We start from the raw sequence: 25117 nt of genomic DNA, 5'->3' as shown, positions 1-25117 counted from the left end.
ATCATTTAATTATTAAATTATAACTTACAAAACTGTAATGATAATCATAATTTAAAGCCAATAATGTGATAATATTGTTTAATTAATTTTAGGGATGACAATCATTTTTAGAAATTTTTTTATTATTATTTTAAAAGACATATCTTATCTCACAATATATAATAATAGGGGTGGATATTAATCAAATTGGGTTTGAACATTTTTGCTTTGAGTTCAGATTGAATGAAAATAATTTGATTTAAATTTGTTTAGTTAAAATTAGGGATGATTTGAGTTCCATTCAAATAAAACATTGTTCAATTTGATCTGTCTTGAGTTCAACTCTAAGTCATAGTTCAAATATGTGACTTAAATTTTTCACTTGAGCTTCTATCTCATTGATAAAATAACTTTATTTTACCTAATTGTGGATAAAAAAACGTTATTTTGATAATTATTTAATATAATTCAAATAAAGTCGCAAATCAAATTCAAACCAAATTGAGTCATTTGTAACTCGCAAGTTAGAACAAGTTAAACTTCCTCTAATTTGAATTTGACTTAGTCTAAAAAATGAATCAATCTTCCCAACTCAAACTTAGTTTGAATTTTAATTAAATGAATTTAAATCAAACTAAAATGGTTGTCACAATTTCCAGGACCATAAAATTAAAATTTTAATGCATAATACGATATACAATTCAAATACCATTGTTAAATATAATAATTAATTGTATATTGTAGTATTATTTTATATGTAATACGATGGGGTCATTTGGTTTACGGTGAAGAAAGATTACTTTTGTAATCTATTTTTTATTACTTACATCACATTGTTTAATTTGTCAGTAATGTGATAGGTAATATAGTTGGTAATCTAATTATCACCTCTACTTTAGATATTAAAAAAAAATTCAAATAATTTTGATTTTATTTTTATTAATTTTTTACAACTAAAATACATTCACTTTAAATCAATATAACAAGTAATAGGAAATATATTTTAAAATAATTATATGTAAAGATATTTAAGTAAAATTATATCTTTCAATTAAATACAATAATTATTTATAACTATTAAATTTTATCAAGGATAGTAATTATTTATATTTAATAATCTTCTAGGTAATCTATCATAAGATGACATTTGATTCTGATGGTAAAAAGATTATTCTAATAATCTATCTTTTATTACTTATAGTATTTTGTTAAAAGATTTTAATAATCTTCTATTACTAATGGTGATGTGACAAGTAATATAAGAGATAATCTGATTCGTATCTCTACTTTATATATTAAAAGATTATTAAGGTAATCTTTATTTTGTTATAACTATATCTTTATTTATTAATTTTTTAAATAAAAATAATTTTATTTTCAATTAATATAATAAATAACATAAAAAAATATTTTGTTTTTCTCTGTAATTATTGTGGAATTATCCCAGGTGCAACGAATTCTTTTTGACCTTCCCTGGATTATGATACTATTTATTACCCACCTGTATTTGGGAAGAGTATGGAATACAGGGAAAATACAAATAAGAAATAAATATAATTATAAACTTACCTTAAAAAAATATATATATTATTATATTTAAAATAGATAAATTTATTATTCTGTTTTCTTACGTGGCATTTACACCTTTTCTTCTGTGGGGACAATCCGAGTTGGCGATATCCTGGGAAATTATAAAGAAGCGTGTGGGCAGCACGTGTCAGAGTGTACCGATGACAGAAGACAACTAGCCAGCACACGAGGATGATAGCCTAGGAAAAGGCGCTTTCTGTGGGCCCCAATTCAACCGAACATAACAGAAAACAGAAAAATAAGACTTCCATCCAATGTTTTTGGAACTCCTGGCACAGGCGCCAACCTGTTGAAGAGGGCAGTGAGATCCGTCCAGTTAGACCTGAAAAATGGTTGGGTTAGGCCGGGTTTGAGCCTATTCGAAACATATGTGAGTAAAACGTACGAGTAAAAAGAGATCAAATTATAAAGGTACATGTTATGAAGATGGACATACGGGGGGTTATGTATAAAATTTAAATTTTTTTATTTTTAATTGTTTTATTTATACAATTATAAAATCTTTCTATACAGTTAAAATAATAATAAAACATATATTTTTTTCAATGAGATAAAAGAACACATTTGATGGACAATCTACTATTTTTATATCATCAGCACAAGAAAATTGAAATCATCCATTTGGAAGATGCATGAATATTCACACTTGTTTCTTAGTTTCTTACTAAACAATTAATTTCTGATTACATAAATATATATTCATCTAAAATTTAAGTAAAATTTTCCTTAAAATGAGTTGATATGGCGTTCAAATTTAGTATAAAATGTTTGGAGTAATAGAGATTGTAAGTATGCTTATAGGACATTCAACTTACTTAGGGATACCCACAGGTTACTTGTCTATTTATCAGATCTACACATAGGTTATATTCTCAAAATTGATAAATAAGATAAGTCATTAATAATCGATTTTTTTTATTAACGGGTCAAACCCATGTTTTTATCCGATTTTTAAAATAATGTTTCCATCTTAATAATTAAATGAATATATAATTAGGGTTTCAAACCAAAGTTGTGACCCGCTTATGGCTTGATTCTTCTTGAGCTCATTTTGAATTCAAATTATTTAAGTTCACTCTCAAATAAATTTTGAGTTTGATATTGATTAATTTAAATAAAATATCCTAAGGGCATGTTTAGTTTCGTATAATAAAATATTATCATAATAATTTATCTTTTATAATTAATATTATCTAAGTTATAAAATATTCTGATAATATTCTATCACCAACGGTAATATGTCATATAATATAGAAGTAATATGATAACCATATTCACCTTAGATATTAAAAATTTACTAAGTTAATTTTGATTTTGTTATAATTTTATTCTTATTTATTAATTTGTTGATAACATGACAAATATTATAAAATAATTATACTCAAAGATATTTAAATAACATTTAACCAAATATAATAATTATTTATAATTATTAAATATAGTAATAATTTATACTTAATTTTCTTCAAATCTATCTTTGTGATCATATTTCATTTTTTATAATAAAAGAGTACCTTAACCAAACATATTCTAAAAGTTTAAAATTTTACAACTGCATATTAAAATTTTTTTTTTTAACTTTGAATATAAAAATAATCTATGAACATTTAAATTATCGGGTTTAAATAACTTTTTTTTTATTTAGGACGTAAAATATAATTTTTAGAGTCAAAGTAAAGGTAGTTGTCCTGTTTTCATCTCAAATTTGAGACGAAATCTTACCAACTTGACAAGCTCAAACTTGAGTTCCATAGATATGTAATCAAATTAACATTGAGTTAAATACTATTCAATTAAACTCGTTTGCACCCCTCTATATAATAGGAAATTAAAAGGTAATTGATTAGAGTACATAACAACAACAACAATAATAATAATATAATATAATTATATATACATATTTTTAAATATACAATTAAATAAAAAGATGATGAGTTGTCATATGATTGAATGATTTTGAATTAATGATAAAATAACACTCAGTCATATGATAACATATTATTTGTATATCCAATTTTATACTTAAATATAAATGAACATAGCATTGCTAATAATAGTAATAATAATAATAATAATACAAATTTATATTTATTAGAAATAATCATACTCAAATATTAGTTTCACTAATTTTTTTTCTACTAACTCAAAAGAACTTTATTATTTTATTTAGTACAAAAAAGATCTCGCCCCTTATTTTATTTAGTAAAGGAAATAAATATATGTAATTTAAGAATCAACACTATATATTGATTTCTTCTATTAATTAAACCATTTTGCAATGACTCCATCTATTGATTTCTATCTAATTCAAGTTATGAAACATACACAAAAATAAAACTATAAATGCAAACATTCAATCCAATTTAAAGCAGCTGAATAATTTTTTTAATTGTAATCACAAAATGCAATAATTTAGTGGTCAACATTACAATGTCACATTAAATAGAACAATTGCTTAGTAAAAAAATGCAACAAAAGTTATGAAATAATTCAACATGAAGAAGAAAACTTTATAACTTTATAACAAAAGTTGTGATATATTCAGCATGAAGAAGAAAACTATAAATTCATGTTGAAGTTCTAAAAATATAAATGGGTAATACTTTTGATCAAGACTCATACTTAGTCTATGGTTCATATAAAGTTATTCTCTTTGTGCCCTTTACTCTATTTAATCATTTATATTTGTAAGATAAAAAGATAGAGTTATAATCTTATTTACATTTGAATTAAAATTCAAATTTAATCTCTTATTTCGTTTCACATAGAAATAGGAGAATTATCTGATTCTAACTTGGTAAAAAGTTATTGCTTTCTTACATAGACACATGATATGGTAGGTCAGAACCTTTGAGCAAGAGACTTCTACCCGCATACAAATTGAGCTAAAATTGTATTCGTGTAACTTGTCCCTCTAGAATGACTTATCACCTTTTCAAGTATTATTCTATGAGTTTGATCAAACATAAATTTATCTATATAACAGTTCTCAAAATCCACCGTCCTCTTAAATTTTAATCTTTCTGGCTTGTAATATATCTTACACCTAGGCTCTAATATATTCTTTGTATAATTTTCTGATGTAAGTTGGACAAATTCTCTCAGTTAAAGGTGCATGGGTATATGGTGAAGAGAAAGGCTTGCTTCCTTTAAGCAGAGGATGATGCTTGTGCGGCCCAATTCTAATTTCTGGGAGTAGTCCAACCCTATTTCAAATTTCTTTCAATGTTGGCGAATAGCTACAATTGATTTTTTTTCTTTTTTCCTTCTGCAAAATTGTAATATTTAATTGATATACAAATAAGTCATTTCCTTAAGAGTTAGAGATCATTAATCATTCCTTACTTCTTTAATAGATTTTTTTTTTTTAATACGATCAAACTTGGATTAAGGGTTTCTTGCATAATTAATTTAATATTTACCTGCTGGGTTTTTTTTAAATAAAAAATCCCACTTGAGTTGAGCCAAACTGTGCTTTTGGAACCGAATGCATGTATGTGTCTAACTTTTAATCAACCAAAATTTGGAAAAAGAGAGAGTGCCACTCTGGTCTTGTCAAATAATGATCAACCCAAGTTCTGGATAATTTGGGCAGCTTTGAAAAAGTGATGAGAGCGTGTTTATTTTTAATTTTTACAGGTGAAAGTTGGGCATGACCAGAGACAGCTTAGAGCAAAAATGTCTTCAACTTTTTCTCCTGTCCTGCTTTTTCTTCATAAAGTGTGGTGTGAAAAGGAGAGATGGAAAGATGATGATAGCCCTGCCTTTGCTCCCATGGAGGAAGCACACGGGGTGTTAGGTTAATGATAACTCTTCCAAACCCATCATGTTTTCCAAGTTTCTTGCTTTAGTTATTCACAGGTGAATTGCTTTTTCTTTTTCCCCTGATTTTTTGTCGTTTTAAAGCTTATTATGACGAAGAAGAAAATCCTGACGAGGGACCCTTCCATACTTTGTCCTGATGAGTATTAATAAACACTCTTGTATCGAGAGATAGTTTGAGTAATAGATGAAATTCTCTCTAACAACTAGGCCTGGAGATAATCCATGCTCGTTCGGTTAAATTCAATTAAATTTAATTCAACTCATATTTATTTGATTAAAATTTAAATCGAATTTAAGTTAAAAAATTTGACTCATTTTTTAATTCGAATCGAATTCAAACCAAAGAGTGTTTGACTCAAATCTAGCTCAAATTAATATTTAGAATTTATAGCTCGATTCGGCTCTAATTCATAGCTTGAATAAGCTTGAATTCAGTAGTTTGAATTGATAATTTGAAAACACTACTTAGTTCAGCTCTAATAAGAAATTTTAAATATTATTTTGGTAAAATAATATCGTTTTGTTAATGTACCATGAATTCGAGCCATGAATCCAACCCATACATTTGAGCTGTCAATTTGAATCATTAATTCAAGTCGAATCAAGCTATAAATTTGAACAATTGATTTGAACTATAAAATTAAGTCGAACTGAGCCATTTTTTATCTGAGTTAAACTCGAGTTAGATATAATTTTAGTTAGATGAACTAGAATTGAATTTGAATTGAACTATTTTTTGTTTGAGTCAAACTCAAACTAAAGAATGTTTGGATTCGATCTAGCCTAAATTTACCTCTACTAATAACATTTTAAAATTAAACTTTTAAATATTAAAATAATAATTTGTAATTATTTTTTTATTTTAAATTTTTTTACTTATTATTAAATTTATTTATTTATACACGTAATATTATTTTGAATATAAACCTTGATCAAATACGAGCAAAGTCAAAGTTAAAGTAAAAAAGAAGAGAGAGGCGACGTATGGGATGGTATTCAACCAGCGTAATTGAACAGTTGTTGTAGAATAATTGAACACAGGATAAAGATTGGTTGATGATGATGATGACAACAATGAGAAATGTGTCTTCATGTAAGTTGGTTAATTATATGAATAAAATTATATGTATTTATTATGAGTATATAAATAAATATATATTTATTAAATAATTTAATAATATTAATTTAAAAATAAAATAATATTTAATTATATAATAATATACATAAATATATATTTATTTATATATTAAAAATAAATAGGTGAAATATTATTCTTATTATTTTAGAATTTCAATTGTGAAAGAGTTTGTTTGTAACATTTCAAATGGGAATGAGTTTGTTTTTACCTACTCAATAAAAGGGAAACATTATACCACTTTGGGCATCCATCTTAACAAACTACTTGCCCCGATCTACCCTTCTTATCTTATATTATTATTGTTATTATTAGTAGGCCAAAGGACTCTTTCCCATCTAAGATTTAATTTTAAGATAAATACACATTTGTGAATATTAAAAAATTTAAATACTTATCTAAGGTTTACTCTAGCAATATTCATTAAAAAAAATTTTGTTAGAATTAAGAATAAAATCGTTATTTTATTATTAATATTAAAATAATTAAAATTATATCTCTTTTTTTATTTAAAAAATTAATAATTTCGTCATGATCAAATTTTAAAAATTTACTTTTCTCTCAAGGATTTAATATCCTAAAATTTGGTCGATTTATTTGGTGAATAGCAATCTCCCTCTTTTGAAATCCAACAAAAATATTTGTCTAAATGACAATATCGTCCAGCAAAGAATGACGCTTCATCATCCCTAGGTTTTGGGTGAAGTCACCAGTGGTTAGGTTTAGGTTGAGAATCGACACACATTGATAATTAGATAGGTGAATAAAAAAAACTTAAAGATTTGAAAAAAAATAGTCACTTTTAAAAGTTAAACTTTGAGGTAAAATATTAATTTTTAAAATATGAAGAAAAATAAAATAAAATTATATATTTTTGTCTTTATATTAAACCTTGGATGGAAAATACTCATTCGGCCTCATTATTATTCTTATAATTTAAATGTACACCTAAATCATCCTCTTTCAAGTCAACAAGTTGATGCATTCTTGTTCAGATTAGGTTAACAGCCAAAGTTTCTTTAAAAATTCGACGTCACATCACAGCTTTGTTGATTTGAATGAGAATAATTTAGGAGTGCATTTAAATAGTAATAATATTAATAATAATAATAATATAAAAATAAAATATATATTTAAAGTGCAGTTTAACCTACGCACAAAACTTTGAAGAAAGTTTGGCATGAATATCGAAGCGTTTCCCATTAAAACAAAGTAAAGGGTTTTGTAGTGATTTGCCATAAAACATTATAATATATGAACTGGGGTGTATGTATAAATATTATAAGTAAAGGGGTCAAATAAAATTTGTTACACTGATTAAAAAATTTGACATATTCAGTGAACTTTAAATAAGGGGTTTAAATTGCAAAACACAGAAGATAGGTGGTTTAGAGAAAATTTCTTTATAATGCTTGCAAGTTTACTTTAGAGGTGTATGTGTAAATATTATAAGTTAAAAGGGCCAAAGAAAATTTGATACCTCGTTCCCAAGATTTTTAAAAATTAGATTAGAAATGAACGGAACAAGTTCTTATTTGGAATATATCTAATTAATTCTGATTCGTTTATACTTTCTTACAACTATTTATTTTTTTTATTTTTACTTATGAAAAAAGATTGCTTAAAACCTTCTCTAATTACAACTCTGTTCAAACCCACCTTCTTTAATTTTCAACTTTTTGGCTTCTTTCATACGAATAGTTAGATTTCGGTCATATATATCTATTCTAATTGGATTTTCTAGCTTTTGTTAAAGTGATATGCAAGAATCTTGTTGAAAAGGAATATGATGAGTTGCTATGGTATACCAACTTCATCATTGAAAAGCATAAAATACATGTTGGAAGCATGATGGTAATTGAAGTTTAGAATATTTTGTATAGGTTAGAAAATAACGGTTGATGTTGACTTTTTTGGCTCGAAGGTGCAATCTCTTTTTTTTGTTCTCTCCTTTTGTGGGCATTTTGGTGATTGCCCAACCTTGTGAATTTGCAAACTCTTGGAAGCAATATTGGCCCTCAAACTTCTTGTCGTTTCGTTGATAATCCAATATGGTTTCATTTTTGTTGGGTTGTTCCTCGATTGTTTATGAAACTTTTTGAAAAATCACATTGTTGGTGTTGATTGGGTTTTACTTTTCTTATATATAGCAACAATGTGTCCTTGTTTTATTCTTCAATAAAATAATATATTTTATTAATGAAAAATAAAATACTGAGTTAAATACTAACCTTTAATCTGAACTTGGTTCTTGGATCAATTTCAATTTTATATAGGGGAGAATTGAAATTGTTTGATTCCACAAAAGTTGAAACCAAAACTTTGGGTATACTAATCCTAGGTAGAAACCAAAATTGAAATTTGATATCTAGCAATTTCAATTCTTGTAAGTTATTTTGCTCTGTTTGACCTGTAATTTCATGTTAGAAAGTTTAGTGTATACGACAAACTTTAACTATGAGGGATAAATATTTAATATAAAAATTTTAATAAAACTATATATACTCATTTTAAACGCATAAATAAGTATATATTTATATGTATCATTATATAATTAGATAATTTTGAATTAAAGATAAAATAACATTTAATTATGTGATGACAGATATAAGTATATACTCATTTATGTATCTAAAATAGATATACATAGTAATACTCTAAGAATTTAGCAATTTATTATCATTTCTCTTTGAGCAATGCTATGTGTACTCATTTTTTGTACATAATTCATATACACAGTGATGTGTCATCATGTAATTAGGTGATTTTAAAACATGTGTCATCACATGATAAAGAAACATCTAATCACATGATAACATCTCATCTGTGTACATAAATTGTGTACCAAAAATAGGTATACATAATTTTATTGTTTCTCTTTATAGCGCTAGTAAGTTTGGCTTGAGGGTGCATGTGTAAATATTATAAGTTGAGGGTGCCAAATAAAATTGATTATACTGATATTTAACATTAGCCTCATGACTTACCATGACAACCGTTCGTCAAATTGTAACAATCTTACGTGTACATATATTGATTTTGTTATCCAAATTCAAATAAGTTATTTAACTACAGTGGTTTAGTCCTTAAAAGAGTTGTTTATTTTCATATAACCCCTTAACATATAGTTATTTTTTAATAACTTTTGAAATAATAATTATTCGGGGACTTTTTAATTAGCGTATGTTTAGTTAGGGAATCAATCATATTATATGTCATCAAGCTAAGGAATATTGCACCTAACCTAATCTCATTTGGTCAAAAACAAAAAACAATCCAAATCCCATGTGATATTATCAGTGTTAGCATATGGTAGTTAAATTATGTATCATATTATATATTAAAATTTAAAATTTTTGTATTCTATATTATGTATAATATATATTTTAAATAATAATATAATTAATATTAATAAAATAATAAAAATTTATAATCATCACATTATTATTTCAAAAAATATTATAAATATCTGTGAAAAACTAAAATTTTTTTATATATGTGTATACTACATATTTATATTCTCTAAAAATGTGTATCAGTCTATTTCAATAATATGTATTGTATCGTTTAATATATTTACTATATCATATTAATTTGATATACCTTAAAATATATATTATTTTTTATTTATATATTATTTTATTATTTATTATATTATATTAATTTGATATGCATATGTTGATAGACAAACATATGTTAAAGGTAGAGGAGTTTAATATAGGAGTAATGTTATGCGTATAATTTTTGTGTATAATTTTATGCATAAACACTAACGTATCATTATGAGATTTGATAGTTAAGAATTAAAAATAAAATAACATTCAATTACATAGTGACATATCACAAGCCAAACCGGCAGAATGAATTTCAGTGCAATTACCTACCAACTAAAATTAGGTTCCTTGAGAGCAAAAGAGTAATGTTATGTGTGTAATTTTTTGTGTATAAATAATAGAGTGTTATCATATGATTAGATAATTGAAAATTAAAAATAAAACAACATTCAATCACATGATAACATATAATTATTTGTTCATAAAAATTGTGCAAAATATTCTCCTAAGCTACACTCTACATTGTAACACCTATGTTGATATTTAAATTTGGCCAAAAAATGTGTTCCCACCCAAGGTATAGTGAAAACCCAAAGTGATTCTCTTCAATTTTTAAAAACTCAAACATCCACCTATAAACTAAATTTTGTTAAAAAACTTAGTTATGATAAAGGGTAAAATTGTTATTTATTAAAAAATTTAAAAAATTAAAGTTTTATTACATTTTATTTCTCAGGTTTAAAATTTCACAATTTTTTCCTACTTAAAGTTTGAAAAACGATGATTTATCCCCTAGGATTTTTTTCTTTCTCTTCAACGGGGATTCATTGGCTTTCAACCGTCGACCATCCTCTCTTCTCCCTTATCTCTCTCTTTTCTGGCTCTTTCCCTTACCTTGTCAGTCGTTTTCGATCGAGACTTAGACAAAGACGATTGCTCTTAGTTTGAGATGAAGGCAATGAGTCTTTGTCTAAGATGAAGAGTAGTCGTTTTCTTTTCACATAAATACTATTCATTTTTGTCTAAGTTTTATCTTTTACTTTAACTGAATTTTTTAATAAAATTTGATTTATGAGTAAATATTTGAGTTTTTAAAATTTTAAAAAAATTACTTTAGATTTTTACTATACTTTAAGTATGAATAAGTGCTTTACCCTTTAAATTTTAGATAGACTTTTCAAATAGTTAAATGGGTCAAGTCATTATAGTGCCCGACCCGAAGAGAATATTAGTTAATAAAGCCAAAAGTGTGGACGGCTCGTGCCCAAAAGGTGCGTGCTGGCGTTGGCAACGGTGGACCCGAAACATAAGTGGGTTACAACTTACAAATAAAAAGGAAAAAGTTAAAAAATAAAAAGAAGAGACAAGACAAAGACCAATATGGAATGCAAATGTGTAAATATAATATTATATATAAAATAAATAAATAAATAAATTTAGAAGGGACAAAATAAACAAATATTGATGGTGCCACAAAGGGAATGCAAGGATTATCGGTCATCAAATCTCTACTTAACAACAACGACTCCCTTTTATCCCTTATCTTTTTGTCCCTTTTGCTAAACAACAATTTTTATTTTGTCTGTTTTTTTTTTTAAGATCTCTTTCTCAATTGAAAATGATGAATTTCTTGAAATTGAATTTCTTATAATAAAACGGATATGTAGGTGGTTTATAAGGGTAACTTGCCTCTTACTCTCTGTTGATCAGTATTCTCTTTTTATTAATAATCTGTTGTGTAATATTCTCTTTTACTAAAGGTCAAAAGACTTATTCTCATACGAGGTTTAATCTATTTTAAATTCATATTTATTAAATTTTAAAAGCTTAAATAGTTATTTGTTATAATTAATAAAATTTATTAAATTTAAGAGTATAATTGTTATTTAATTAATATTATTTAAAAAATAAAATTTTATCTTATTATGCCTCTTAGTTTTAAAAATTAATAATTTTTCTCAAACTTAAGTTTTGAAAAGTTACATCTTTCCTCTAATAATTTTTTTCCTAAATTTTGAAAACTAACAAAATTTTATCTTTTTTTATTAATAATCTTTCCTCCAGCCAATTTCTTCGTCTTCACCCCACTTTCTCTCCCTCTTGGTGCTCTCTCTCTTGAAAGATTAATCGTCTTCATCATGACAAGGACAAGATTCATCTCTTCAGATTTGACGCTCTTTTTGGCAAAAACTGAATCTAAGTTTTTGTCGGCCTTTGTTGTGAAATTTCCTCTGAACAAAGACGAATCGTATGATGAAAGTTTTGTTCCAAGACGACTCGACAGAAAACAACAACGAAAGCTTCAAATGAAGATGAATCAATTTGACAAATAAAAAATGACCAATTTCTAGGAGAGAGAGAGTGGGTTGAAGATGGTGGCTAGAGATTAAAAAATTGGTCAGAAAAAAAAAAAAGGTAAACCCAAAAAAAAATATAAATAACTTTTCAAAATTTAAATTTTAAAAAAATTATTAATTTTTAAAACTAAAAAATAAAAATTAGATTTTTTTAATATTATTAGTTAAATAATAATTATATCTTTTTAAATTCTAAAACCTATGGGATGAGCGTTTGATACCTTGGGTGGGAATGAGTCTTTTGCCTTTATTAAAGTACATGCTTTTCATAAAAACATCAACATATTTTTTTAATACTAAGAAACGAAAAGCCTGATGCATGGCATGCACATAAATTTGAGGTTTTTGCAAATAGGAAGTGGACTTACATTTGCAAAAATTTACTATAAATAAGCTTTCATTCAAATTCTAAAACTCAAATCATCGAAAGAAATTATAATAACTCATCTCACTTATTATAAATAAGTTGACTTCTTTATCTTCTCATCACAATTGAGTATTTTTTTTAATTTTTTATCAAAAAAATATTTTTTTTGAACTCGAAGTCACTCAAGAAATTCTTAGAACTATGCTTGAAATGTGGCTATTCATTTCAAGCTTGGTTAAATCAAACTTAAATAAACTTGATTGAATCCATTTCAAAACGTATGAATGTGAATAATTAATTTAAGTGATTAATATTTTCCGACTACAAGTTAGTTTTATAAAATTTAATGCAGAAATCTTTTTTTTTTTTTTTCACTTGAGTCTTAACATCATACATTAACATAAAAATGACAAATATGATATCGAACTTATTATTTGAATTTTGTTGTAAATAATTTAGAGATCCGTAAAATAACTAAAATATTTTTAATAAATAGATTATTTACCAATTTTATCCTTAAAACTCATTTCCAATGGAAACAAGGGAAGTGCCTGGCTATATACCCTTTATTTTTTTTGTAAAATTACTATTTTAACCTTGAATATGCACGATGATCTAATCTAGCTTCATTGATTTCATTAATTTTGCTAAATTTTAATGTAAAAATGTTAATAAAAATTAGTATCAGTCAATTTCTATCACAAAAAAAAAAAAATTTGTCATTCTCATTAATGGTCTTGTTAAGAAGTTACTTTGCACTAAACAATTTACAAATATTAAAAAGAAGAAGATGATCCAATCAAAGTTATCGGTCATTAACCTAATAACTTTTTTATCCAATAACAAATCATTTTTCTTCCTTAATGAAGCATGCACCACCATAATGGCCACCCTTATAAGCAGTGTAATGTTGTCGGACATTCTCTGTGATGTCTATCATGAACAAAGAGACGAGAATAAAGAAAAGATAAACATCACATGATGGTTGATCATGCGACTGCAAACCACCAATGGCTCACCATGTAAAAAATAAAGAAACACCCACCCTACTAGAAGTTGGTACTTGTGAAACCAACGTTGAGTAAATAATAAATCCAACACAATGCCAAAATAAACTATTATTATGGTCACAGAAGTCATAAGCCATTAAACAAAAAAAGGGAAAAGTAGATATGAAACGAAGTGGTCGAGCGATGGCGTGGATTGTTATAGGAAAGTTGGGTTGGATTGAACAACATAATATTACGAGATGGTTGTGAGATATGAGAAGATATAACAATGCATATTTTCTCTTTTTTTATTAATTTTAATTACTTATTCACATAATTCAAATTTTTTAACGAAGATTCTCCATTGAGGCTGAATAGCTCAATTTAAACAAATAAAACCTGTAATTAATAATTTAATTTCCAATTAAGTCAAAATTACTATTTTTCTCTCCCACCCTGGAAATTTCCTTTTAACTACGTAAAATTTTGGATGACTGAAAAAGTGTTTACTTTTCTCTAATTCGTTAAATGAACAAAAACAAACCAAGCACAGGCCACCAAGGGCAATTAGGGAGAAAAAAACACAAAAGCAAAATTAAAACTGGTAGCCAGATGGCGGGTTCCACGAACCTGCTTCTTCCTGCTGCAATTTCTGAAACGGTCTCTTTTTCGCTGAAGAAGGCTGACAAGTCTAATTTCCCTCTTCTTCTTCTTCTCTCTCATTAATAAATTTCTTTTCATTACAAATCCCCACCACTTTTCAAATCTCCAGGTAACATCAATATAATAAAAAACAAAGCCTTTATTACAACAAGAATACAAAAAGCTCTCTCCGGAAGCGTATCTCAGTTTCAATTTTCAATTGTATGGACGGTTGTGTTTCTCTTTCATCCAATTCGACGGTCAGATTCATCTCTTTTTCTTTTCTTTTTTTTTTTTTTTCCGTTATTATTTCTCTCTGTTTCGTAGGGTTTTGCTTTATTTAGGTTTTGATGATGAAGTTGTTCTGTGGTGAAGAGATAAATTGAAATTAGCCTTGGATCTACTGTTATTTACTGACTTGCCCCTCCTAAATGCTTTCTCCTGGTCGTCCTTTCTACGAAGAACAGGCATCATGAGTGGTGTTCTTCTTCGGCTTATCATCATCATCACTTCCCCATCACGCGACTTCTTTATGCAAATTCCTCCTTCTTCTTCTGCTTCTTGGATATGGGGTGTGCAGGATCCAAAATCGATGACTTACCGCTTGTGACGCTCTGCCGAGAACGGAAGCAGCTTCTTAAAGAAGCGTCCGAACACCGCTACGCATTCGCTGCTTCACACTTGTCGTATTTCTGTTCGCTAAAGGAAGTTGGTGACGCGTTTCGAAAGTTCGTGGAGGAAGAGCTTGTGACTGGAGGTTCTGGATCTTCCCCAGACTCTCCGGTTCTCACCTTGCCGTCCGACGAAGGCAAATCCTCGTCCAAGCAAAGGAAAATCCGGAACTCGTCTTCCTCCACCTCGATTTCTCATTCGGCTGATGATAGATTGAAAGAGGAGGAAATACATGAAGATTCGCATTTGCATTTGTCTTCCGGATCGGATTTAGATACGGACTCGGATTCAGGTCATATCCATATAAAGGAGAGCGACGAAGAAGGTGGACATGAACATGAACATCACCATGAACAAGATGAGCCATCTTCTTCTTCGTACAATGGTTTCAATTATCCGTATTATTATGCGCAGCAAAACTTTGCTTACCCTCCAAATCAAGAAGACTTTTCTTACCCTCCAACCGAACAAAACTTTGCTTATCCTCCAAATCAACAAGACTTTTCATACCCTCCAACCGAACAAAACTTTGCTTATCCTCCAAATCAACAGAACTGGGAATACCCTCCAAATCAACAAGATTGGGCATACCCTCCAAATCGGAACTACAACATGTATTATATGAAAAAATCTGCTACACCGGCGAAGTCTGTTGTATACGAGGAGCCCGAGCGACATTATACTGGGTCCAGCTATGGATATGGCTACGGTGGGCCGGGTTATCCGCCTATGTATCAGAATGGTGGGTTTTTCGGGTTCTCAATGGGTTCACCTCCAGCAAATGATCAGCAGACGAGTCCACCAGCTAAGCCGCAGCCACCTCCCTCGCCGCCCAGGGTGTCCACGTGGGATTATCTGAATGTGTTCGACGCTTATGATAATAGTAACAATTATGGTATGTACCCGGGTTCATTTGGATACGGGTACGGGTCCAATGCGAGTAGTCCAGATTCGACTGTGGTGAGGGAGAGAGAAGGTATACCACCTTTGGAAGATGAGACACAGCCAGAAGTTTATAAAAATGAAAAAAAGAAAAATATAATAAACGAGGAAATGAATGTAAACGTGAAAAGTGGTAGTAATAATAAACACAAGAATGTGAACTTTGGAGAGGGAACTTCTAGGTCAGTCCCTGTGCAAAACATTAGTAATGAGTCACCGATTATTGAGAAAGCAGAGCCTAAAGAGGTTAAGAACAATAGTGGTAGTAGTATTGAAAGTATTGTTTCAAAGGGTTCTGAAGAGGGACATATGAGAAAAAAGGGGGTGACTTTTGAGGTTGAGGACTCACCAATTTCTACTGTTGATATTGAATCTTCAAAGCTCAGTAGTTTAACTCCATTGTCAGTTCATGGAACAAGGGAACTTCAGGAGGTGGTAAAGGAAATCAGGGATGAGTTTGAGATTGCTTCAAGTCATGGAAAAGAGGTTGCAATGTTGCTTGAGGTCGGAAAGTTGCCTTATCAGCGTAGAACCAGTCCACTACTGAAAGGTATGATTCTAAGCCTTGTGTGTTTATTTGATTACAGATTTCTGTGAATGTGATTACTTTCCAGTTCCATTTCTGCGGTTGGGATGTATTTTTGTGCATTCTGAATGCTCTCTATCACCTTTTCAGTTAATATTTATAATATGGGCTTATCATTTGTGTGATTATGCAAGTCGCAGCAATTGTTTGTTGCTGAGAAGTTATTCAGTGAATTTCTAGTCGACTGCATCATATTAGTTGACCCAGCTTGGTCGAGTCACATATGTGGTTTACTCTTGCAAGATCTGGTTTGTGATTCCTCAGGACTACTTTTTTGGTAAAGCCACTATTTTTCAGTCTTCCAAAACACTAAAAAAAAATTTCTCTTATGAAAGCTGCCCACGAAATTGACAATCAATTTGATCCAAACAAAGAAAGAGGGGCATACTGCTGTCTTGTTTTGTGATACTGTTTTGCGTCCATCTGCCTTGAATAGCTCGATTTTCTTTCCTTCATTAGTTTTACATCTTTCATAGCTCAGCATTTCCAATTATATATGTAGCTTTTTTGTATTTCACTTTGATGTTTGCCTGCAGTTTCATCATGTTGTTTTAGACACAGCTTTTTATGATATACCTCCTGCTCCCCCTAGATGCGTTACCTTAACTGTGAATTTGATAGCGTTGGGGACCAAAAATAAGTGATTGAGTTGTGAGGGGATATTATTGTGGAACAACTTTTGGAAAAAAAATCGCACATTTTCTTGGTAAAATGAATCTCTATTTGAGTTGCTAACAGGATGATATTCATATGCTTGGTGTTGGCTGTAACCAGAAAGATGTCACCTGGTGTGGGTTTGTCCAGTTAGTTCCAGGAAATTGATAATATTACACAGCTGACTATGCCACAATTTAAAACATGGAAGCTTACAAATTGAGCCTTTAAGATGCTATTTCGCTTTTATCTGTTTCTTTATATTAGAAAAAAAATCCCCTTTGCCAATCTATCACATGTAGCTTGATCATTTTTATTGTTGATTAACATTAAATTTGATATACACTAGCTTTTACCATGATTCTCTACTAACTTACATACCCATGTGAAGTTATCTTCTCCAGGATCATGTACCTGGTTGCACCATTCATGTTATCTTCACATCCTCCACCCAGGGGGTCTGCACGGTTATCTTCTAGGACAATGAAGATGGCAAAAGCATACTGTGGGGATCCCAGGAAAGACTTTGACATAAAATCTGCTAACCTTTCTTCAACTTTGGAGAAACTTTATGCCTGGGAGAAGAAATTATACAAGGAAGTTAAGGTGGGGGAGCATATATTTTTCAATATTTCTTACTGTTTTGATGATTGTTTTCTTAATGAACCTTTTAGAGTTCTTTTTACTGCATTATCATGCTTGAAGCTGCCATCCAAAATAGTTCCACATTTGGAACATTGAATAATTGTGAAACTGAAAATTGTGGTTGATACATATATATATTTTTTTTTCTGTTCCTCATGTCTATGATCATGCCTAGCCTCTTTTTTGGGTTAAATCATTGTTCAGGCTTTGGTTTAGTCTTGATGGCTGGCTGATTCACTTTTTCCTTGCTGTTAGGCTTCAGATTTGTGGGTTTTCAGATTCCTATTCTGTCATGTGAAATTTGTTCCGTGTAAAATTCTGATTCTAAAAAGTCTTTATGCTTTGTAAATCATAATACAATACTGTTGTGTATAGCAGTTGTGATTTGGATGTTAATTATCATTGTCTTTACTCTATTATTTTTTTAATTGTTTGCATTCAAGTTGTTTGATATCTAGTGGCTATGGAATTCGGTTTAACATTTATGGTTATTTCTGCTGATTTTAGGATGAAGAAAAGTTAAGAGTTACATATGAAAAGCAGTGCAGGAGACTAAGAATGTTAGATGACCGAGGAGCAGAGTCCAGCAAGATTGATGCTACACAGGATTCTATAAGAAAGTTGCTTACTAAAATTAATGTTTGTATCAGGGCAGTTGATTCAATATCAAGCAGGATACATAAGTTGAGGGATGAAGAATTGCGGCCACAACTCACTGAACTAATTCATGGGTATAAATTGATTTTATTCTTTGAGTTGTTTAATTTAAGTTTCTGTTGCTTTATAATTAAATGTCTATAACATATAGAATATCTTATTATTTGTGGCTAGGGATAGGAATGTCACTTGTGTTTCTTTAGGATGAAATAGATGGTGGTAGGGACTTGTGGCTAGGGATAGGAATGTCACTTGTGTTTTACATTTGTTTGTTCGGCCATGTTTTTAGTGAAACTCTATATCTGTGTATTATGGTTTAGGTTGCGAGATTTTGTTTGACACTGAATTTTGTCTATGAATGGAGGCCAAAAAGATAACATATTCTTAAAGTTAAGATGATATTTTAAATCTGGTGTACCTTAGAATTTTTCGCTTTGACATTCAAGTTTTTAACTATAGACTATTTGTTGGATTATGACTTTTTCCTGATTAAATAGGTCTTATAAAATGTCCCATGTCTAAGTTAACTTCTTATATGTAAAACTGGAGCTTTCTGACAAATGATAGGTTTTTGGTTGGGGTTTTGATCACTGAATGGGTTTAGGCTTTTGTTCTTTATTGATGGGCTGGAGAGTGTTGATACTTAACTAATAATGTTGGATTTTATTGTTTTTGTTATTATATAACTACTGCTACATGGCTTCACATCAGCAAGGTGAAATCTCATTTGTTTTTCCACATTATGGTATATGCTTTAGTGTAATTGCTTACTTCAGACATGAAGATATTGCAAGTGGTACAGCCCTTTATTTCTTTGCCCATATCAGTGTATTAGGGTGTTTATCATGATATAAAATATCATCATATCTAATGTCGTTTATATGTGTGGTTCAAGATTATGAATATAAAATTGCTAGTTTTACTTTCTGTCTACTGATCTTTGAACATCCTTAATTTTTTTTTCCTCATATGGCAACATAGATTGCCATTCTATTATTTGTCTTTTCTCACATTAGCTGGAAATAGCTGGGAGTTCATTTCCATGCACAGTATTCTTTGAAACGATTATTAAACTGCTGAAGGATCAACTGATTATTGTATATATAATGTTTACAAGTAGTGCAACCATCATAATTTTTCTTAGTTTTTATACTGAAACTTTTGGTGCTATTCAGTTCTGTTGGGAACAACTGCTTTTTAATTTAAAATATTTGTATTTCTCTATCATTTTATTTGCTGATTTTCTGGGTTTTATTTGTTAATCTGATAAAAGTAACCTCTCTATTTGCAGATTAATAAGAATGTGGAGGTCCATGCTAAAATGCCACCAGAAACAGTTCCAAGCTATCATGGAAAGCAAAGTTCACTCTCTTAAAGCAAACACAGGCTTCCGAAGAGATTCTGGTCTAAAAGCTACACTTGATCTTGAGATGGAGCTTATGAATTGGTGTTCCCAGTTTAATAATTGGGTTAGGTCCCAAAAGTCCTATGTTGAGTCCTTAAATGGGTGGCTTTTAAGGTGCCTTCTTTATGAACCTGAAGAAACCCCTGATGGACAAGCTCCTTTCTCTCCTAGTCGGATTGGAGCTCCTCCTATTTTTGTAATTTGCAATGATTGGTACCAAGCGATGGATAGAATTTCTGAGGAGGAGGTGGCAGGTGCTATGAGTGGATTTGCTTCAACTTTACATCAGCTATGGGAAAGGCAAGATGAGGAGCAACGACAAAGGATCAAAGCAGAATATACCTCAAAGGATTTTGAGAAACAGCTTAGGACCTTACGCATGGAGAAGGGAAAATTAGAACATGATCAAGATGCACTGTCTGATAAAACAGCAGTGTCCAAGGTCTCTGGAAGTGGAGTTTCACCTCTTGATGATCTGCAGGTGGATTTGGATTCAATGAAGAAGAAACTGGAAGAAGAGAGAGCCAGGCATAAGGAAGCCATTAAACTAGTTCACAATGCAGCTTCAAGTAGTTTACAGTCAGGTTTTGCCCCTATTTTTGAGGCATTACATAAGTTCACTGCAGAGGCACTGAAAGTTCACGAGGAAGTCCGACTTGACCACCATTCTGGAAACTCATAGGGAATGCTTATATTAATATTTTGGCTTCAATCTGACCGAGTTGGCTTATTTTGGGGAAAAATTCTGCCAGAATATGTACAGTTGCAGTGAGATCACTTGTGTATAATGTTAGATTGGCTGCGGAAAAAAAAATCTATAGGAAGTGAATATTAGGCATTACAAAGAGCTACTAATAGAAGATGTGAAAAAAGGGGGTTGTAGAATCATCTAGAGAATGTAGAGTTGCAGATCTGCTGGAAAGAAGCTCAGACGGTGCATTCTTTGCGGAGGTCAAAAGTTGAAATTGCATGTTTCAAAATTTTGGTAATGTTATAGCCCCTTTAATTAGATAGGTAGGAATTTTGTACAGAAATTCATTTATTGGTTGGTTGGTCGCGGGTAGACTGGTTGGTTGTTGTCGGAATGTTTGGGAGTATCATAGTCGAGGGTAGATGTTTAGTGTTGAAACTTAGGATATTTTATTAATCAATGTGATAATGAATGAAAGCTATTTCTGCCTGCCCTGCTTTTTACAGGAAATTTCTTTTGCCTCAACTGAAAGTATGTGAAAGTGAAGCAAAAGCATTTTGCAGGCACATCATGTTTGTAGTTCTGTAAGTTATTTTCTTTGTTTTTCTCGTCAGAAGTTTTATCTTGCTTTTGAAGGAGTATTGAATTTTGTCAGCAGTAAAGTTGCTATGTATTCACATTCAATAAAATTATGTCTACTCACTTTGAGTATATAAATGAGCATATACTTGATGTGTGTCATCATGTGATTGGGTGATTATAAATTAAAGATAAAATAATATCTAATCACGTGATAATACACATAAATATATATTTATTTGTATATTGAAAGTAGATACGCATAATATTAATGTTTTGTTCTTGGAGATAGGTTGATAATGTCTTGAATTTTCCATTTTTTTTTCTTGCGTGATGGAAGAGAAAAGAAGACTTAATACCTATGAGTCCTTTGCCAACCAAAACATAGGAAATTATAGCTTGGGCGCTGAAGAAGCTTGAGTTTCAAAATCAAATTTCGATGATTTAGTTGTGTGGTCGAATGAAAATTTTAATGGATAAGACCTGATTGAGAAGGTGGGTGTGGCTGGAGAAGTGGGATGTGCTGATTAATGATGGTTAGATAGGTTGATTTTAGCGGCAGTGGATGGTATTTTGAGTAGGTGAGTGGACAATGCTGGTTGGCTTAAGATTCCGTGATTCCAAACCAACTCCCGCCAACATGGTGCAATTCAATTGGAATCAAAACTGATTAGTTTGCCAGATGATGAAAGCCACCGCACCGGTGAACTATTTTAAAATTTTTATATAATTATTAACTATAAAATATAAGTTTTTTTTAAGTCAAGTGTTATTTAACTTTAATAGTTATTACAAAGTCATAAAAATATTTTAATCTTTTTCTGGTTTTTGCCTTAAAAATGTAATAGAATGTGCCAATTTGTCCCTTTTTTTTTTTTTTTCAACTTTAAAGTAAAAAATCTTGCTGTTTTGACGTAATTTAGTGGGAAATATTGTTCTGTCTCGATGATAATAGTAATAATATGTGCAAAGTAGATTTTCCCAAGGTTTGGCTTAAAAATAATTTTTCTCTCACAAAATCAAACATTGGTAAGATTTTTTTTTGTTTTTTTATAAAATGTGTTAAAAAGGGAAGCCATCATTTTATCTTTACTATTTATTTTTTAAAAAATTACCAAATAATCCAAATCAACTCAAAAAAAAAAATCTTTTAAATATCTAAATTATGTGAAACTATTTTATTTCTCTTTTTGGGATATTAGTTAAAATATCATTAGGCTTTGTATTTCTCTAGTTAAGAGTTAATCAAGCATAAATTCACTCAATTAAGTTATAAAATTCATTCATTCACCAAATTAAGACTAAAATATGAGATGAAAATATGAAAATTTTTGATGACTTTGACGGTAGAAAGGTTGATTGATTAAACATTTAATTAACCAATTTATTTTTAAAAAATTGATTGGTTAATTAATTTGTTTTTAAAAATTGATTGTTCAATCGGCCATACCCAATCGGTCAACCAACTAGTGAACTTTAACTCTCATAATATTCTTCATTACATGACCTTTCCTTTCTTGGCAGCCTTGGCTTGTGGCTTGATAACTGGAAATGGTGTTGCTAGGGTTTTACAGGTGTAAAATTCAAGTTTTTAAACCTATTAAAACGCTGAACCATCATGTTTAGTTCTTACTTTGGTATGCAGAAAAAGCTTTTTCAATTTTTCATATTTTACAAAATGGTAAAATCACTTTTTGCCTTTAAATTGTTAATTTGTGTTTTCAACCAAATTTTATTTATACCTTTTAATAATTGAAAAATACTTTTAAATAAAACCTTGGGCAGAAGAACGTAATTTACTCTAATAAATTATGTCAATTATGAGGTTTCATTTGTAACGTTAGGCAATAGCAAAGCATTCCTGTTCTTAAAAAAATAATTATTTTCTACTCAAATTTTAGTCTAATATTAAAAACATATTTATGGTAAATGAAAATTTTAAATATCTTTCGATCTTTAAATTTTTATTAAAATTATCATTAAATATAAGAGTAAAACCATTATTTAATAATAACATTAAAAATTATATAATTTTATCTCATTTTTCTACTCTATTTTGAAAATTAATATTTTACCATGGACCTTAACTTTAAAAAATGACTCTCTTCCAAATCTCTAAATTTTTTTCTTTACCTCTCTGCCTATCGGCGATTGTTGACAACTTCACCCCAAACTTTGTTGGAAAATGACGATGCCTTTATCATGAGAGGGTTGTTGTTTGCAAGTGGAAGTGGTTGGATTTCAAGTTTAATATCTTAGAGAGAAAAGTAAATTTTTCAAAATTTAATCCTAAAGAAAATTGTTAGTTTTTCAAACGAAGAGGGAAATGAGATATAATTTTAATTATTTTAATATTACTGATAAAATAATGATTTTACTTCTTAATCTTAATAGAAAATTCTTAGATACATGACAACAAACTAAAACTTGGGTAAGTATTTAAATTTTTTATTTGTCATAGATACATATTTATTTTTTCATTGAAACTTGGGTGGGAAATAGTTTTTTAGCTAAAACATAATAATAATAATGGCAAAGTATTTAAACTGTTAACTAAAAATGAAAGGCCAAAAGACTTAACGTCACCCAAGGTATGGTGAAAACTCAAACCCATACCCTTAATTTTCAAAAATCTAAACACTTACATATAAATATTTTTTATTAATAATTTTAGTTGAGATTGGGGTAAAATTGTTATTTATTAAAAAATTTTGAAAACTAAGATTTTATTACAATTTTCTTCCTCGATTTAAAAAATTCATAATTTATTCTCCAATTCAAAGTTTGAAAAGTGACAAATACTCTTTCGGGCTTTTTCACTTCCCTCTTGCATTGATTAGCTATCTTTGACGGTCAATCGCCGATCATTCTCTTTTTGGTCTCTCTTTCTTTTCTTTTCAGTAGTTTTCGATCGAGATGAAGATAAAATTATTTTTGTTTCAAATAAAGACATCGTTTTTGTCTCGGTTGAAGATAACTGAAAAGAATAGAGAGAGAGAGACTGGTAAAAAGAGATAAGACGAGAGAGAGCATAATAAACGATCGAAAAGATAATAAATTGTCTTTGGAGAGAAAAAAATAAACTTAAAAAGGTATTCGTTATTTTTAAATTTTGGATTAAAGGAAAACTGTAAGATTTCTAGGAAAATGTGATAGTTTTATCCTGGGCAAGAGTAAGTCTTTCAGCCGAATTAAATTTAAGATTGATTGTTGCAAGTTACGACTGACCATTTCAGTTATGTGGTTTGGTTTAGATAATATTTTATTATTAAAATAAAAAAATTATTTTATTAATTATAAATTATTATTATATTTAATAAAATTTGATGAGTATAAATAATTATTATATTTGATTAAAAATAATTAATAAATTATTTTATTTAAATGTCTTTAAATATAATTATTTTTAAATATTTTTTATATTTTTTATCATATTAATTAAAAATAAATTTATTTTTATCTAAAATAATAATAAATAATAATATAATTATAATAAAATTAAAATTATCTTAATAACATTTAAATAGTTAAAGTGAATATGATAATCAGATTATCACTTATATTATCTGTTATGTCAGTATTAATAATAAAATATTATTATAATATTTTATTATTGATAAATTAAACAAAAAAAATAAAAAATAAATTCGCAAGATAATTTTTAAATATTAAAGCAAGCCCCCTTAATAAGTAAAACTTTATTTATTCCACGTCCCAACACTTGCTATTACGACAATTCCCCAATCAAAATCCTCCACGTAGATTTTCATCAACATGCGGCTCGAATAGGTATTTTAAGCGCGACTCTGGTTGTTCACTCACGTGAACATCTTCCACTGAGTCACGTG

General features: G+C 29.1%; 1 protein-coding gene across 4 annotated transcripts; it reads left to right on the top strand.

Moving 5' to 3' along the window:
• Window positions 1-14344: 14344 nt before the first annotated feature.
• LOC123229531 (nitrate regulatory gene2 protein-like) lies at window positions 14345-21556 on the top strand. 4 transcript variants are annotated; one of them, XM_044655409.1, is made up of 5 exons: window positions 14345-14698; window positions 14906-16602; window positions 17684-17898; window positions 18445-18668; window positions 19886-21200. In XM_044655409.1, exons 2-5 carry the CDS (start codon window positions 15006-15008, stop codon window positions 20679-20681), a joined length of 2832 nt encoding a protein of 943 aa, XP_044511344.1. In that variant the 5' UTR covers window positions 14345-14698; window positions 14906-15005; the 3' UTR covers window positions 20682-21200. The 4 variants fall into 4 exon arrangements, 3 of the variants coding, with proteins under 3 accessions (XP_044511344.1, XP_044511345.1, XP_044511343.1); XM_044655410.1 differs by having other exon boundaries at window positions 14783-16602; XR_006504905.1 differs by having other exon boundaries at window positions 14345-16602; window positions 19886-20984; window positions 21197-21556.
• Window positions 21557-25117: the final 3561 nt, after the last annotated feature.

This window comes from Mangifera indica, chromosome 11, assembly GCF_011075055.1.
Source record: "Mangifera indica cultivar Alphonso chromosome 11, CATAS_Mindica_2.1, whole genome shotgun sequence".
NCBI lineage: Eukaryota > Viridiplantae > Streptophyta > Magnoliopsida > Sapindales > Anacardiaceae > Mangifera > Mangifera indica.
The sequence above is the reverse complement of the archived record's forward strand: the minus strand, read 5'-3'. Positions and strand labels throughout refer to the sequence as shown.